Genomic DNA, 17,001 nt, shown 5'->3' on the forward strand with positions numbered 1-17,001 from the left:
TGGCTGCACCTGGGAGATGGCAGCAACCAGGAATCCTCTCAGGACAACACTGTGGGAGGAACTCTAGTGTGACAAACGTCACTGCTCCAGAGATGGATATTAAAGGCATAGATTAAGAAAAAGAAACAGTCTCCACTGTGAAACAGACGTTCACCACGGTATGTCCAAGGCCCACGGTATGTCCACATCACAGACTTTGCCAGGGACATGGCGCTTGAGACTTTGCATATATTTCCCTACTTCTCTCCACACCAGAAAAAGCATCGACGTTGACAGTGGTACGTAAAAGACACAAGAGTAACCGGACTTCTAACTCAGACTGATGCACCTTCCGAGATGACAGAAGTGGGCCTGCTTTTGTGGCTTTGTGCCTAAAAGCTTCTGACACCCTACCTGGTTTGCTCTCTCAAGGTCCGTCATGATCATTTCAATCTCGTCGGCCCTAGGAGGGTGAGAGGGAGAGAGCGCATTAGTCACAAGGAGGCTGGCTCCGGTAGTAACCAACAGGACAGCTTCCCAGCTCAGAACACAGAATGATCACACTCACAGAGGCGAGGCCCATCCCTCGCGTGGAGGAGAGAAGGCTCATGCAGACCCGGGAGGGACCACTGCTGCCCACCGGGAGGAGGCATGACTGCGGGCTTCATGTGTTTAAGGGTTAATAACCACGTGTCTGGGACACACAGGACACCTGCCCTTGAGGGGCTCCCAACCTCATTGGGGAGACAGAGTCAAAAAAAAAAAAAATACGGTGTGTCCTGCCAAGGGTTTAAATAGAGCTCCAAGCTGAGTGCCCTGGAAAAACAGAAGAGGGAGAGATGAGTCTCCTTGGGGGAGGCTTCCGAGGAAGTGATGGGGTTTTAAAGGACGTGTAGAAGTTTTCCAGGCTGGAGGTGAGAAGAGGAGCTGGGAAAAGACTACTTCAGAAAAAGGCACTTGGCAGTGAAGGTCTCGCTAGGCTTGAGGGAACCAGAAGTTGGCCGGCTGGAGGGGAGGGTAGACATGCAGGCTAGGGACCCTGCAGGTGGCTGTGTAAAACCACCGGAGTTCACTGTTGGCACATGGCTTGCTCAGAAAGGCAGAATCTCCAGGTTCTGCCCTTGTCTCTTTTTTCTGTTTTGAAAGTACTTCCTTGAGTAATCTGAAGGCAAACACACAGTTCTAACACAGAGCATCATGAGAGAGGAATGCTGAGAGGCTCCTGAGAAGGGAACAGCCAACGCCAAAAGTCTGGGGGAGGTCAGAACAGGAGGCCCAGGCAAATCACTGCCCACTTCTGCAAGCCGGATCCTGAGGGTGGCCCCTGTTAGGAGATGGCAGGCTGTGGGACCGTCTGTGACCCGTTTTAGCCCACCCTCGGGCCACGGGCCTGGACGTTACAGTCACAGAGACCCCGGCTGGGCTCTGGGTCCTGGGTCCTCCACCATTTGCTCTGAGTCCCAACGCACCTGCACTCTCTGCTGCCGACAGGACTCAGTCCCTTTCTCACTGTACACACAGCCCTTCTCCACGAGGAGTGTGTCTTCCTCCCGGCCCTACCCACCATTTGTCTCCATGGCCCCCTGCTCTGACGACCCCACTGTGTGCGGGACCCCAGAGAGCCAGGCCTGGCCCGGCATCGGGCCTCCCCCCTGCCATCTGCCTGGATTGCCTCCACTCCTGGGAACCTCATCCGCTGCTCTGTCAGACCTCCCGGTCAGACCCTCCCAGTCCCCCCACGGCCTTGCCTTGGGGAGCGGCATGGTTTGTTCTCCCTAGTTTGCAGGCTTGAGCTTTCGTCTGACGCCCCCACCGGCAGCGAGTGCTCTGAAAGGCTGAGCTCTGTGTCCTGCATCACATGACTTCACGTCAGTCTGGATGCCAGTCCCAACTGTGACCTGCCCTGCCGGCGATGGACACGGCTGCTCCTGGGGCACCCGGACAGGCCTGACGATGAGAGTTCTGTCTTTCTGAGACCTGCTTCACGGGTCCTAAGGAGGCACATGCCGTGACCCACAGTGCCTGCCTACCCGTCATAGTTTGTTTGTCCCCCCCAAAACTCATGTTGAAATGTGATTCCCATGTGGCAGTGCTGGAGGTGGGCCCGGTGGGAGGCCTTGGGCCATCGGGGCAGACCCTTCACGAATGGTTTGGTGTGCCACTCTCGCGGTGCTAAGTTCTTGCTCTGATGAGACCAGATGAGTTCTCCAGGGAATGGGCTCATTTTTGGAGAGCGGGTTGTTTTAAAGCCAGACACCTCTCGGACTGTCCCTCTTGGCATGAGTCTGCTCGCCTCTGACCTTCTCTGTCACGCTATGATGCAGCACAGAAGCTTCTGCCCACAGCAGGACCATGCCCACGACCTCCCTAGCCTGCAGTGCTGTGAGCTGAGGAAGACCCCTCTCTGCCACACCGCCCAGCCTCGGGTGTCCCACTACGGCAACACAAAAGGGACCAAGGCACACCCTCGGCACCGAGAGCTGGAAAAACTGTCTGGAGGCCCCTGGGCCGGGTTGTCTTCGTGGCCTGAGGCTTTCCCAGCCTTTGACTGCACACTGTGACTTGAGGCAATCTTGTCAACTCCCAGCAGTCTGAATGGGGTAACAGATGCCTTGTGATCAGGTTCAATGCTCATTGTATCTGTTTGAAATAATATCCGGCTTTCAGACTGGTCTGAGAAAAAGTCTGAAACAGCCTGTCAAATGGCCTAGTTAAATGACGCTATTTTTAGGCCGATTTCACGAAGAAGGCAGTGTCTCTGTAAGATAAATACCCAAACTGGGCCTCTGCAGTGAAGCCCTGGGTGCGGGGAAGGGGTAGCTTGAGTCATGAGACATCCTACTGGTTCATCTCAAATTGAAACCTCCAAGACCTTATAGAAAAACTGCTGTGCAAGACCATTTAATAACCACAAAGGGTTAAAAAAATCACGGAAAGTGTCGAGGGTCCTAAACACAAAGGAAAAGAATGATCAACAGTCACTGCAGAAAGCTGCTACCTTGACAAACTGCTGAGGAAGGATTCAGAGTGTGAACTCTGATACAAAATGAAACTCAAAGCGTGTCCACTTTTCTTAAGGCAAATCGGAAAGTTTTGGGTTGGGCATGGTGGCTCACACCTGTAATTCCAGCACTTTGGGAGGCTGAGGAAAGAGAATTGCTTAAGCCCAGGAATTTGAGGCCAGCCCAGGCAACAGAGTGAGACCTTGTCTCTACAAATTATCAAAAAATTAGCTGGGTGTGGTAGCACAGGTCTGTAGTCCCAGCTACGTGGAGGATGATACAGGAGGATTTCGTGAGTCCAGGAGATGGGGGCTGTAACGGTCCGTGATTGTGCCACTGTACTCTAGTCTGGGCAACAGAGTGAAATGGTGGGGGAAGATAAACACAGTTTTGTGCTTTAATCGGACAGTTAGGTATTTATCATAGATTTACAAAGCCTAGAAATCCACACTGAACTAGCACTGTCATTCATCTACTTACTTGTCCCATGAGCTTTTAGGACACCTCAAGAGTTCTGGTCTTGGGATGGGGGTAGACAGAGGCAGACGTGGGTCCTGCATATCTCACCAGTGTCGTAGATTTAGAAGAAAAAGATGGAAATGGGCAGCTGCTGAGTACCCAAAACAAGATATGCGGGGGAACAGAGGCTGATGACGCCTGACCCCTCTCGCCAGTGCATTAGCAGAGGAACGCCAAGCTCATTGATGAGCAGAGACACTGAGCATGTGCTTAGGTGAGGACTTTTCCTAACCCCTTCTCTGTGGTCCTCCAAGAGCCTGATCAGCTTTAATTCTGGCGAACTTATCTTCATTTGAACACTCCTTCCATTCTGTTTGGGACTTCTATTATTTGGATATTATTGGCATACACCCTTCTGTCCTCCATGTCATTTAGCCTTTCTTTTGTATGTTGTTATTTATCTTTTCTCACTGCCTTCTGGAAGGTCTTTTTTTAAAAAAAAATGTTCAGTCACCTTTCTATCTACTGAATAAACCAGTTGTGTGATATTTTTAGTGCTCATTCTTTTTTTTTTTTTTGAGTTGGAGTCTCAGTCTGTCACCCAGACTGGAGTGCAGGGGGCGTTCCCGGCCACTGCAACCTCCACCTGATGGGATCCGGTGATCCTTCCGCCTCAGCCTTCCAAGCAGCTGGAACCACAGGCACACGCTACCATGCCCGGCTAATTTTTGATTTATTGTAGAGATGAGGTCTCGCCAAGTTGCCCAGGCGGGTCTCGAACCCACGGGCTCAGGCAACCCACTCACCTCGGCCTCCCAAAGCGCGGGATTACAGGCTGAGCCACCGAGCCCGGCTTAGAAGGTTCTTTAACTTGCTCTAACTGATTTTTAGCTATACCCACACTGCTGTCTGTCCTTTTTGGCTCCTCAGTTTATTTGATTTTTCATACCTGCTACTTCTACTTGGTTCATTTAAAAATCACTCATTGCATTGCTAGTACGCATCTCTGCTTCCCTGAATGTTATTTCTGAAGCTTAGTTAGTTTCGCGGCCCATCTGTCCTGCTTCAGATGATACACACTTTTGGGTCCGCAGTCCTTCAGGAGGGTTGCTCTCCTCTGCGGCCCAGCTGTTTTTGCCTGCATGCCTGGGTCCTTCTGGGGGTGCCAGCTACTCTTTCTGGCAATGTACACGGGGGGAGAACAAGAAGTCAGCAGTGCTATGTCTCTCAGATGCAGTGAAGAAAGAAAGCACACAGTGGGTTCAATACATTTCTGCTGAATGAAGGGGGGAGGGGAGGGAAGGAAGGGGAGCCCAGATCCCCAGACCCCTCAACGATGCCTACCCTCTGCTGTCCCCCCACCAGGAAAACCCTCTGGCCTGTCATCCCCCAAGAGAAGCAGCATGAGGAGAAGGCAGGCTCCCTAGTATACTTCCCCATCCACCTGGTGTTGAGCTGAAGGGCTGAAGAGCTGGAGGCGTGGCTGCTTGGGGTATCTGCCCACCCTCGGCTGTTTTATCCACTTCTCGCTCCTGATCTGGCTGTTGCTGGCAGCCAAAGAATCAGGGAACAGACACACACCAGGAGAAGAGAAGAGAGGGGTTCGGGGCCGGCTGCACACAGAGGCCACTTGGCAGGCTGGGATCCTGGGGGCTGGAAGCGGCATTCAGCTGCTGCCGGTATATGGGGCTGGGTGGGCTTGGGTGTCCCCTTGCAGACACACATGCCCCAGATTTCCTTCCACAGCCAATCGCCCGGATGCTCATCAAAATACCTCGTGTCCGGAAACCAGGCCTCAGCTCCTAAAGACTTCAAGTCACTTATAAAAAACGAGGCACATTTAAACAGGAAGGTGTGGTCTCGGCAGTCCCTGGAAATGCACTTCGAGTTTTCCATCTACGGGTCAGTCTCACTTTGGTTACTAAGCAACCACCAGACTGACCAAAACATTGAATGTGATAACAGCAACTGTGCTTACCTTTCACTATGAGAGCAACTCTTGTCTTTCCAAAGCTTTCAAGTGACAATGACAGCTCTATGCTCTGCCATTGCAGGACAGGACTACTTAATACCAGGGATCGTGGCGACCGCAGGGCCCAGAGGTGCTGTAGTCACCATTCAAAGAAGGGACCAGAAACCATGAAGGAGACAATGGGAAGAACCCAGGATGCAGTCGGGGAGGAAAAGTTCCATGATCATTTTTAAAGCCCAAAGGTTTCTTATTCATTTTTCTATGGAGGCATTCTTTATGAAGGCTCCTGCTGCCCCCCACACCCATACAACTAGCTGGGTATTTAAAGGCAGTCAGGGATTTAAAGATGTGAAGTGTGACCACCAGTGTCTGCAGACCAACACCAAGATGGTGGCTTGGCCTTGGAGCTCACCCTCCATTGAGTCCCGAGTACCCGCTCTCTCTCCAAACCTGCCCCCACTCCCCAAAGCCATCCTGCCAGACAAACTGCCTTTAATAGGCAATACGAACATGCCCAGGGGTTGACACCACAACTCTAAATGCGACATGCAAAGTGCAGCCACGAATTAAATTGCGTGTGCTTTCACAGTGTGAGCGTCAACAACATTCCAAAGATTCTGTATTCTTTTCGTTTTGAAGGCTCAACGACCACATGAGTATCTGGAGTCTGACATTAGTCTAAAACCATTTTTTCCCTAAGTCCATAATAGTCACACATATTGTTTGCTCAGCAAAACGATTTATTGTAAAAATTTAGTTCTCTCACCTCTTTGCGAGCTGACAAAACAACTTCCACTGATCTATGAACCTGAGCTGCATTATGCTCTGCTCTGACTTCAAATAGCGGATGATTTCAATTTGGCCTAGAATATGTAGTTCATTCAATCAGTTCCCTACAGATCATTGCAGGGTATTCTCTGGGCTAACACACCATTTTTATGAGGAACTGAAAAGGACATGGTCAAGGTCGATGGAAGGAAAATTATATCCGTGCTAGAAACTCTGTATTTACTTTCACACGAGCCTCCTGGGTGCTCACGCATGGCACGGGGGCAAGGCTGGTGCATATTTCAATACCTAAACAATCACGCTGACACCAGGAGCTGTTAAAACAAAGCCCATCTGCAAGGCGGTTGGAAAAAAACATACAGGGCGGCCTTCAAAGATCAGCGTATCTTCTTGGATTCAAGTCAAAAGCCAATAGTCTCAATACTAGATTGCAGAGTTCTTCGGCATCATAAAGAGAAATATCTAAATATTATTTCTTCCTGCTTAAAAAAAGAAATTAAAAAGCTCCAGTATGCTTGATAGAGTGAATGTTTCCCGTCCACCCCAGGGCAGCATCTGATGGCCTACTGTGTCCTTCAGGTCACAGGGTCATTTTTGTGACAACCTATCCCCCAGGCGGTGTTTCCTTTGCACAAGGGGGTAGAGGAAACAGACAGAAATGGGGCTCACTGGGCCAATTCCAGAAAGAACAGGCAGGTAAAGGGTGGCGAGAAGGCCAGGCTCTGAGGAAGGCTACCTGGCTAAGGGTCTTGAATCCCCTTAAAGGGGGCGGGGACAAGCCAAGGAAAAACTGACCAGAGCACAAAAACCTGATCTTACAGAGAGGAAAGGCTGGTCTGTTGTCTCACGTGAAACAGGGCAAGATTACTCCCAGACTGTGTGCTGTTCCGGTGCTGGCAGCATCCCTCTCTGACAGGCTGAGCCCCGCCCAGACTGTGGGAGGGCAATCTCCGGGTCAATGATGCCCTCTGGGCACCTACTGAGCACCGCATATGAGGGAAACAAATGTCCCAGAGGTCAGGTCAGCAACGGCAAGGTGGCACTGACACTTGCCTCCTCACTAGCACATGGGAACACACCCTGCACATCTTGGACGCTGGCGTTCTATACGTCTACGTCTACCAGGCATACACAGAGCATACGAAGGGGGGCGGGGACCCTGACCCCGCCCACCAGATGGGAAGTGCTGGGAGGTGCAGGACACAAGCAGTTTAGACCAGTGACACCTCAGAAGGGGGTACAAGCGGCTCTGCAGGCACGAAGAGGAACAATGTCAAGGAGGAGGGAACATCAGTCAGCATCCTGGAGAATGAGGACTAGTTTACTGAGCAGAGAATAGCGGGGCAGAGGAAGGCACAACCTGCTGGGGAGAAAAACCACACCGCAGCAGTGGGAGCCTGTTCAATTCTGTGTCAACCTCTCAGTTGCTCCCTTGGGTTTTCATGGTATCCCAGGACCTCACGTGCAAGGAAAGACAGAAGCCTCTTTCTACACTTCCTTCTCTCTCTTGGACAGCTGCACTGACTAGTGCCTTAAAAACTGTGGTCAACACAAGGACCACAGGGGATCCCTGTCTGGGGCCCGACTTCAAGGGTAACGCACCTGTTTTGCCATTAAGTACAGTGCTCAATTCTGACGTCATATGTGTATCTCTATATATCTTACCCAAGTGCTCCTGTTTCATTAAGACTTTTAATGAAAGAGGGCTATAGAGTCCATTAAGTATCTTTTAAGCATTTATAGAATGAATGGAATTAATTTTCTCCCCTGACCTGCTAAAATGGTAAATTATACTGACAAGTTATTTGCCCCATTTGGTTGTGGCACCCCGTTTGATGTGCTCCTCAATTCTATTTGCTAGTAGTTTTAGTATTTTTTTCATATTTATGTATGAGACTGGTCTTTAGTTTCTTTTGTCTAATCTTGGGTGAGTGAAGACATAAAAGATATTTGTAAAGCACTTCCTTCTCTTCAGACAAAGTGCGCCATTGCAGACCAGACGGTATCAGTCTAGAGCGGGGTCCCCAACCTTTCTGGCATCAGGGACTGGTTTCGTGGAAGACGATTTTTCCACGGACCTGGGGTGGGGGTGGGGCGGAAATGTGCAGTCAAACTTCCCTGGTGATGTTAACCTGTATTTGCAGTCATTCCTCAGCTCCACCTTAGACATCAGGCCTTGCATTCTCCTAAGGAGTGCGCAACCTAGAGCCCTCACATGTGCAGTCCACAACAAGGTTCACGCTCTCACTGATCTGACAGGAGACAGAGTGCAGGCAGCAACGCGAGCGATGGGGCGTGGCTGTAAATATCGACGAAGCTTCGCTCACTTGCCTGCCGCTCGCCTCCTGCTGTGTGGCCTGGTTCCTAACAGGACCCACAGCTATTGGTCCGTGGCCCAGGAATTGGGGATCCCTACTCTGGAGAAATCAAAACTCACTCCCCACGTGCATGGTTCAAAGGTGGCTGCCTGGGGGGCCTGGTCAGTGGCCTCCCACTGTGGCCCGCAGGAGGGCCCTATCTCTACTTCTGCTCTGGGAGGCCTGCTCGCCACATCTGGGCCCTGCACGGGTCCCCAAGGGCTCGGTGTGCAATCTAGCCACCAGTTTGCCTTAGATGGTGCAGCTGAGTCTATGGGTTTCTTTCTGGCTCTTTCTATCTCCATTAGATTCATAGATGCATGTGTCTTACGGGCTGGGATCCCCCAGCCCTCTGTGGGCCCTGACTCTGCAGGGAGCAGAGGGACAGTAGAAGATTACAGAACTCTATCCCATAAACACCTCACCCTCTCTTCCACTTTTCAAACAATATCTAGTCTTCTAAACAAAGGAGCCTAAATGCAGCAACACTTCCTCATCAGAGCCATTGTGCTGGAGTTTAGTCTTTGTTTCTCACAGGCGTGGCTTTTTTTAATAATCTATTAGGAATACCCATTCATGTGAACTTCCTTCTATAGCTCAATCAACAAACACTCCCAGTTTCCTTAGTCCTGTTCTGTTCCTTGAAACCACCATGCTTGTCCCCTCTTCGGGCCTCTGCAGTCAGAGCTGCTGTTCTGCTGAGCTCCACGGTGGCCTCTGCAGCTGTCCAGGTCTCAGCCTTGGTGGCCCTTCTCTGAGAAGGGCCTCCCATAGCCCCGGTCTCCACTGCCCACTCGTCTAGTTTTTGCTGTATTTATTCCTGTCTGACAGTAGCTTGTTCATGTACTGATCACTTGACTCACCACCAATATTCCAGAGAACAGCTGGCACTCACTAGATCCTGGTTGGTTAAATATGCAAATGAACATCTGTGCTACCTGAAGTCCACTCTGCTTTTGACAGACAGCAGTTCACTGGCTAGAATTCTAAAGAGCAGAAAGTATACAACTATTTTGCAAACTGTAAATACGACTTTGAAGGAAAGAGTCTATAAGATGTTTCTGCAGAAGGCAAATGCTTCGCTTTTCTGAGCCTTTGCAAAAGGGCAAGAATAGTCTTGGGGCAAAAGTACACAAAGACCCAGAGCTGGGCGGCTTCTTTTGTCCACTGAACTGTGAGCTCCTTCAGGGCAGGGTGGCCTGACTCACCCCTGTGCCCAGAACAGTGCTGGGAACAAAGTCGGGACTAAAGCCACAGGGGTTGACAGGGAGGTGGGGGGAGGGGGAGGAGTAGAGAAGAGGGGAACCGTGGTTTGGGGGGAAGGTTTTCTTGACGGCCCTCATCTCATCTTTCATTTTCCTCCAAGGTTAAGCTACCTCTGCTCTGGCAGGAGTGGAGGGGAGGAGGGCAAAGCCTTTTGGCATTCTCTGAGCCTCTGATTAAAGGGTCACTCCAGATTGGTCCCCAACCCTCATCTCCGATCAAGGGCCTAGACAGAGAGACAGTCCAGTCCACAGAGCCTGATCCCTAGAGAGAACCTTAGTGGTTTCAATTTTGGCTAAAAATTGAAACCATGCTAAGATGGTTAAAAGGCCAGAATGCCACCTGTGTCTGCTCAGAAATCAACCACAATTTGTTCTTTTTAGCAGCCATTATATTAAAGTTAAATGACGTAACAGTAACAACTAAAAACAATTTTAGCTAAACCTCACCTTTTCAATCCCAAATGGAAAGAAAGTCTCCTTTCCTGCCCCACTATTTAGTTGGCTTGTTTGCAAGAAATGATGGAAATAAATCTTCCTTGGGTTCAATCTGCATCTAGATGGTGAGTGAAGTGTGCTTCTACTGCCCACACGGGTTTGATTTTCCACCTGTGCCCAACCAACAGGACAGCTCCGGCCAGCTGGTCACTCACCAGAGGATGACCCTCAGTGTGATCAGGAACAGCCCGTGACTGCCACTCAGGCTGTAGTCATCTTTAGGCAGGGAACACAGTACAGCTGTGGCCCAGGGAACTGGGTTACAATATTGCATAATCCATTCGGCTTCTGCTTCTGGGACCTCCAGTGCCTCCAGGGATGAGCATCTGGATTCATCTTTGGACCCTTCTTGCCACTTCTCTGGAGTTCAACAGCCTTGCTCCAACAAAAGCAATGGGGAGCAGGTTGGAGGTTGGAGGTGAAAATCCTTTTATTTCCATAAATCAAGTGCCATGGGGTCATGAGTAGGACAGAGTTACTGGAGGTAAAATTAGGAAACTGGTGGCCGAGAGAACAGAAAGAGTATGGCTGGCAGAGCAACTGGGTTCAAATTTTTCCCCACTGTTTTTCTGTCGTTTGACCTTGGGCAGACCTCTGAGCTAGACAGTCATCTGCACAGGAGGAGCAATGAAACTCAAAGAAACTGGCCTGAAGATAAAACAAGAAAATGGAGAGAGCGGGAAAGGGATTTGTAAACCACAAAGACTCACGTACAAATTCATTACTGTGCATGAAAATCAGGGCATTTCCTTTCTGGTTAGAGCTAGTTTTCAATACCTGAGAACACTAGGAGATAATCACAACCACCCATGAAGTAAGTGGTTTTTGGCCCTAAACTTCCAGCCTGAATCTCATCAAGACTCTAGATTCACCCCAAAATTTACAGGAATGAGAGAGGACAGAGGAACATGATCAACTCCATCTGGGGATGCAATCAGCAAAATTCAGACTGGGGAAACGTTTCTGGACAAATGAGTCTGTTTCTTGCAGAAACACATTGCAAGAAAAAGAAAAAAAGATGGGGAGGGGAATCCAAAAACTGACGTAGACTTAAAGGCACACCACCCAGTTATAGCCATGTGACCCTTACTTGAATCCCGATTCAACTTTAGGAGCTAACTAAAATCACTTATGATGTTTAGGGGCAACTAGAAACCTAAATGCTAACTAGATATATCTGACAATATTAAAAAATTATTATCGGGATACAGTATTGTGACTATATCAGAAGGTTCCTTATTGTGAGGATAGACGTGTGGAAATGCTTAGAGATGAAATGAATGAATTCTGGAAGTAGCTTTACTGAAGAGTCCCTTGTCCAAGTCTGCCCTCTTTAGTAAGTTGAAAACTTAACATATAAAAAGTAAACAAACAAACATGTACGACAATTAAAAAAAACAAAAATCATCACAATAGTTTTGTCTCTCTCCGTCACCACTTGTTAAGTATCAAGTCTGCACTGATATTGACCACTACTCTTCAACTACATGAAAATGAGGTGACCAGCAAGACAAGCCAACCTCCCAGAAGGAGGAGCATCTGGAAGAATACGGAGGGGGAGATGGCCATCCGCGGGAGCATCCCAGGTCCACCTGACACTGGCCTTTACTAGCTTCAGTCAAGACGGTTATCTTTTACAAGTCTCAATTCATCCCCTCATCAACAAGGAGAAATGTATATAAAAAACATGTCTTTGTAGGAAAATGTGACTTAAAAATCATATACTGTGTGTATTTTTTCCTTTGGCACAGAAAGAGATTGTTAGCTGATGTTTCAAAAGATGTTCTGAAAGGGCTGCTGCTCTGTCACTTATATATATTTTTAACAAAGTTAGCTGAGGGCAGAGTGGGAAGACAATTAATTGTGAAAGGGATCCCCAAGTCCCTTGCTCCATTGATCCAGAAGGGGGATCTCAGGTAATGGAGGAAACTGAGATACAAGGTCCTTCTGTTGACTTCATGGCCAGTCCTCCTACTGTCCATTGAGGCCCATCATGACAGTTACAAAGATGCAGGTGACACGGCTCATGCCCTCTGGGAGCTCACCCAAACTGTGCCAGGAATCACAGGCAGCATGGCGGGAACTGGAACCAGCTGATGCTTCTTTGGTTTCCGATTTTCAAAAGATGTTTTGAAAGGGCTGCTGTTCTGTCACTTATACATATTTTTAACAAAGTCTCCTTCACATGTTGTTTGAAAGCACGCTTTTGTAGCCGGTAGAGTGCTGCGTGCCCAGCGTAGACCTTCTCTCTTTCTGAAAAACCCTTCAGGTCTGTTGCTCCTTCCTGGTTTACCTCACTTGTGGACACTTGCCTGTAGCTGCCAACAGGGGCTGGCCCAGCGCCTGCTGCCGAGAGTGTTTATCTGACTTCGGGGAAAGTCTTCTCTCATTCGCCTCCTGGGCCGCACAGGGGACACGCCACAGGCCTGCAGAAGACTGCTTGGGCTTCACGGGAGAGGAGACTGAGGCCAGAGCAGGGTAAGGATGCAGGCGAGTTCACAGGTATGGTGGGCGCCTGTCTCCGATGAAAAGCCCTGCTTTTACTCCCAGATGTAAGGGCTTCTAACTGCTGCCTTTCACTCCGAAGTACTACTTGCTAGGAACCACGAAAAGGTTTGGTGGCAGAGACGCCAGACTAAGAATAAAAAAAGACTTGCAGCTGCACACTAGCTATTACTCTCAGCTTCCTCCCTGTCCTTACTCCCAAGGCTACGACCAAGGCCAAGGAAGGGACCCATTACCCGCCCTGGGGCCTTCTGACTACATGGCTCCTTCTAAACCTTCCTCTAGCTGGTCTTTCCCCAGGAGGCAATGCTCAGCACACCTGTGGCTTCAGTCATTCTGGGTATTTGTTCTCAGCTCCTTCTGCCCTTAATCACCCTGCACTTAAGTCGGCTGGTGGTTTCCCTCACCCAGCAGGGCTGGGAAGTGAAACTGTAGAACCAGGCAGCGAAGGCAGCAGAACATTCATAGGAAAGACAGCATCCTTCCTCTTCCTCTCACTGGCACCAAAAGTCTGCATTTCGGCAGCGTAAGTGCCTTTTTTAGGGCAACTTGAAAATGAATAATTCAGCGGTTCCTATTCTACTTGTGAAGTGTTAGACAAACAACTCAGATGGGGCCAGACTTGCTGGCCCCACGAAGACCGTCCCTTCCCTTCATTCTGACATCATCGGATTTGGCCATGAATCTTTAAGAACACCCTCCATCCTGTCTAATCACTAAAATACCACAGAGGAAGTTCACAATACTTAGACATAGGGGAAAAAATAGAAAGGTTAATAGCAACATAAAGTTTTCCCTCGTAGCCAAGCAAACAGTGTATCAGGGTGTCACAGTCATACTGAAGTCTTAAAACAATCTTACGTAGGGACTGTCTTGGTCACATCAGGTTACTGAATAGTTGGGTTTTTCATTCAAAGCCAAGCCTGAAAAGTTATCTCCCCCATTGAGTTCTGCCCTTTAACTCCCTGACTCCACTCTAAGAGCCTTTATTGATTCTGCGTCTTGTATTAAAGCCACCTCAAATACTTTCTTTGGAAAGTGTGATGAAAATGCTAAGTTAAAAGGCGAAACAAAAACCCAACTTTCCTGGTTTTGTTATATAATTCACTTGGAAGATACTTTTATTGGACACACCAAACCTTCTTCCATATGTTCATGGCTGAACAACTTCAGCCGATAATAATCTCTCCATTAGGAAGACACATATGTCAAATAACTGTCCTTACAGCCTGGCTATGCTTCTGATCATCGATGTATAATGCCATCGTAATTCTGTACAGGAAATTGGATTCGGTCACTTTTCAAATGATAGGGCAGAGTAATTCCCAGGCTTACTTACAGAATGACCCTGGATACCCAGCTGATAAATTTCTGAGCTTAATGAAAGTTAAAATGGCAGCTAGATTGTTTAAAACAATGTGACGAAAAGAAAGTCTGTCTAGGTGTGTCACTCCTTGGGATCTATGTGGCAGACCTCAAGTTTGTGAAAAGTATTTACCATCTACTAGGGAATAAAGGATTTATATCACTGGCTGATACTACTTCTAAGCAGCAGCTGCTTTGTGAAGGCAGTACACAATTGTTGAAAAAGAAAACAACCCCCCAAAATGAAAGTTCACCAGCAGGAATTTGTATGTTCACAGTATTTTACAGAAGATTGGGTCTCATTGCACAAGGAGTAGCAAGGTTAATACAATGAAGTATAATTTGCTGCTATGTTTGACATTCAATGCAGTAACAGTACAGGGTGGTAAGAAAACTTAAGTATACAGTTTAAAAGGTTTCACGAAGGCTCAATCGTTCTGCATCTGAAAGTGAATTTCAGTAATAAGAGGGGATTCAGGGCAGGGCGGATTAGAAGACTCGGGATATTCATGTCGTCGATTAGGCTTTCAGTCAATCTTCCTTAAAAAGATCAGAAACTTTATGACAGTTACTGTGAATTAGAAACAACAAAAGAATCAACAATAAGGAAAAATTAAGTTAAAGGGTTGATATCAGTAAATGTCATTGGGCCAAGTTTACCCATAAAAATAAAACACTTATTTGGAAAACTCCCAAATCTAAAGAAATGTAGTAGAAACACACCTTGACTAAAAAAAGGCAAAGACTGACTAGATTCTCTAAAATGGCTAACTAAAGTAAGCTTTTAAGCCACACTAACCAATATTATGCAGCATAATAATGTTAAGGAGAAATAAGAAATGCTAAAAGGCACAGTAAATAAAAACAAGCTTATACTTGTCTTAAATAACAAGAAAATCTATAAAATATGTGAGCTAAAAGTGGAATAAAATGTACAGAAGTGTAATCCTTCTAGAAAACTTCCTACCCCACTAGGAAAGCATACTATAGTTGAGGGGTTCGGATTATGTGAAGTCTAAAAATCAGGTCATGGCTAAATTACAAAAGGGAAATCAGTGGAGTACCTGGTTAACGTGAAAAAGGACACACACTTAAAACCAAGGGGTTCCAATATTCTTCACAGAGATCTAATGGGGATGATCCTTTTACAAAAGAAATGAAAGAAGAGGATCAGATGTTCTGGCTGTCACAAAAGAGTACAAATTCACTACCTGAGGTAACATGGACACATGCCCACAAAACCCAAGAAATTCACTTGAGCAAAGAAATAACCATGAATTCAGCAAAGCCCTATTTTTTTGGTAAAAACAAGAAAATAATAAACTCCCATATACCAGAAATAAATATCCACAAAATGAAATAAAAGATCTATTTCATATACGACAAAGACATAAATATTAAACATATGGGAATTAATATAACATGGTATAAATTCCATCTATATAAAATCAAATTATAAAACGCTAGTGTCAAAGGAAGCTAATGATGACTTTTCTTATTTGCAGTTGTATTCAATATAAATAAGTATAAATTTATCTCCCAAGTTAACTTAAAAACTTGATGAAAAAAAAAAACCTGGTGAAATGATAAGATGTATACAGAAAAATTAGGTGACCAAAATAGTGAAAGTTTTTAAAAACAAAAACAAAAGTAAACTGGCTGTACAAGACATTAAAATAGAAAACAAAGAGATTGTCAAAATAGTATGGTAGTTATCAAAGTGCAAAATGAAATGAAATTATAGACTGAAACCCAGAGATACATGTAATTATGTCTGATTTGTCAGATGTTAAAAATTAGAGGAAGAGGCCAGGCTCACACCTGTAATCCCAGCACTTTGGGAGGTGGAGGTGAGAGGATTGCCAGAGCCCAGAAGTTTGAGATCAGCCTGGGCAACCTGGAGAGACCTCGTCTCTACAACAAATCAAAAAAATTAGCCAGGTGTGGTGGCACACGCCTGTGGTTCCAGCTGCTTGGAAGGTTGAGACACCACTGCACTCCAGCCTGGGTGACAGAGTGAGATTCCTACTCAAAAAAAAATAAATAAATAAAAAATAAATTAGAGGATGGAATTATCAATACTATTGGGAAAACTAGGTATTAATATGAAGAAAAATAAACAGACACATACATTGCCCTATACGAGGGGCGACCCAGAAAACCTGGAATTTATTTACAGAAAAAATTGTGTATTTATTTTTACATGTTTAAACTTCAGTTACCTTCAAAGTACTCTCTGTTTGATGCAATATACCTATTGAAATCCCTTTTCCACTGCTCAAAACAGTTTTTGAACTCATCAATTTTGATGAAAAGCATTTTTAGTGCTTCTGCTGTTTTTCGTTTCATATCTTCGACACTGGCAAAATGTATCCTTTTGAGGACTTTTTTCATCCAGGCAACAAACAGAAGTCACTCAGGGTGAGAGCGGGTGAACAGGGAGGGTGGGGCATGGGGTCATGCAGTTTTTGGACAAAAACTGCTGAACTTTGAGCATAGTATGGGCACATGCGCTCGTAAATCATGAAATGGGCAAATGCACTGAAAGAATCTCAAAAAAAAAAAAATCACTGAAGCCAAATGCAGCCTCTCACAACACACAACACTATCTGGTCTACCGATGCCAATGGATTCCTAGAACACTTACCTAGCGGGGGAAGCCTGTACTATAAGGGACTGTCCTCCAAAAGATAATTCTGGCTTTTTTGGGGTTCCCCTTGTATGCTATCATAATAAAGCATTAAAAAAAAGAAAATGGATTGAAAAGAGAGTATCATTTTCAAGAACTGAAAACCGTATTAGAAATTATTAAT

The 17,001-nt window shown here is 46.8% G+C and overlaps 1 protein-coding gene across 1 annotated transcript in view; it reads right to left on the reverse strand.

Annotated features, from left to right (window-relative positions):
* Nucleotides 1–17,001, reverse strand: part of LOC103262502 (homeobox protein cut-like 1) — a 290,353-nt gene that overhangs the window by 88,010 nt on the left and 185,342 nt on the right. Inside the window, exon 11 of the mRNA XM_021713407.1 lies at nucleotides 394–442. Within this exon, the coding sequence (XP_021569082.1) occupies nucleotides 394–442 (49 nt within the window). The remainder of the gene's footprint in view (nucleotides 1–393; nucleotides 443–17,001) is intronic.

Source organism: Carlito syrichta, unplaced genomic scaffold (genome assembly GCF_000164805.1).
Source record: "Carlito syrichta isolate Samal-C Ts95f unplaced genomic scaffold, Tarsius_syrichta-2.0.1 Scaffold304518, whole genome shotgun sequence".
Taxonomy (NCBI): Eukaryota; Metazoa; Chordata; class Mammalia; order Primates; family Tarsiidae; genus Carlito; species Carlito syrichta.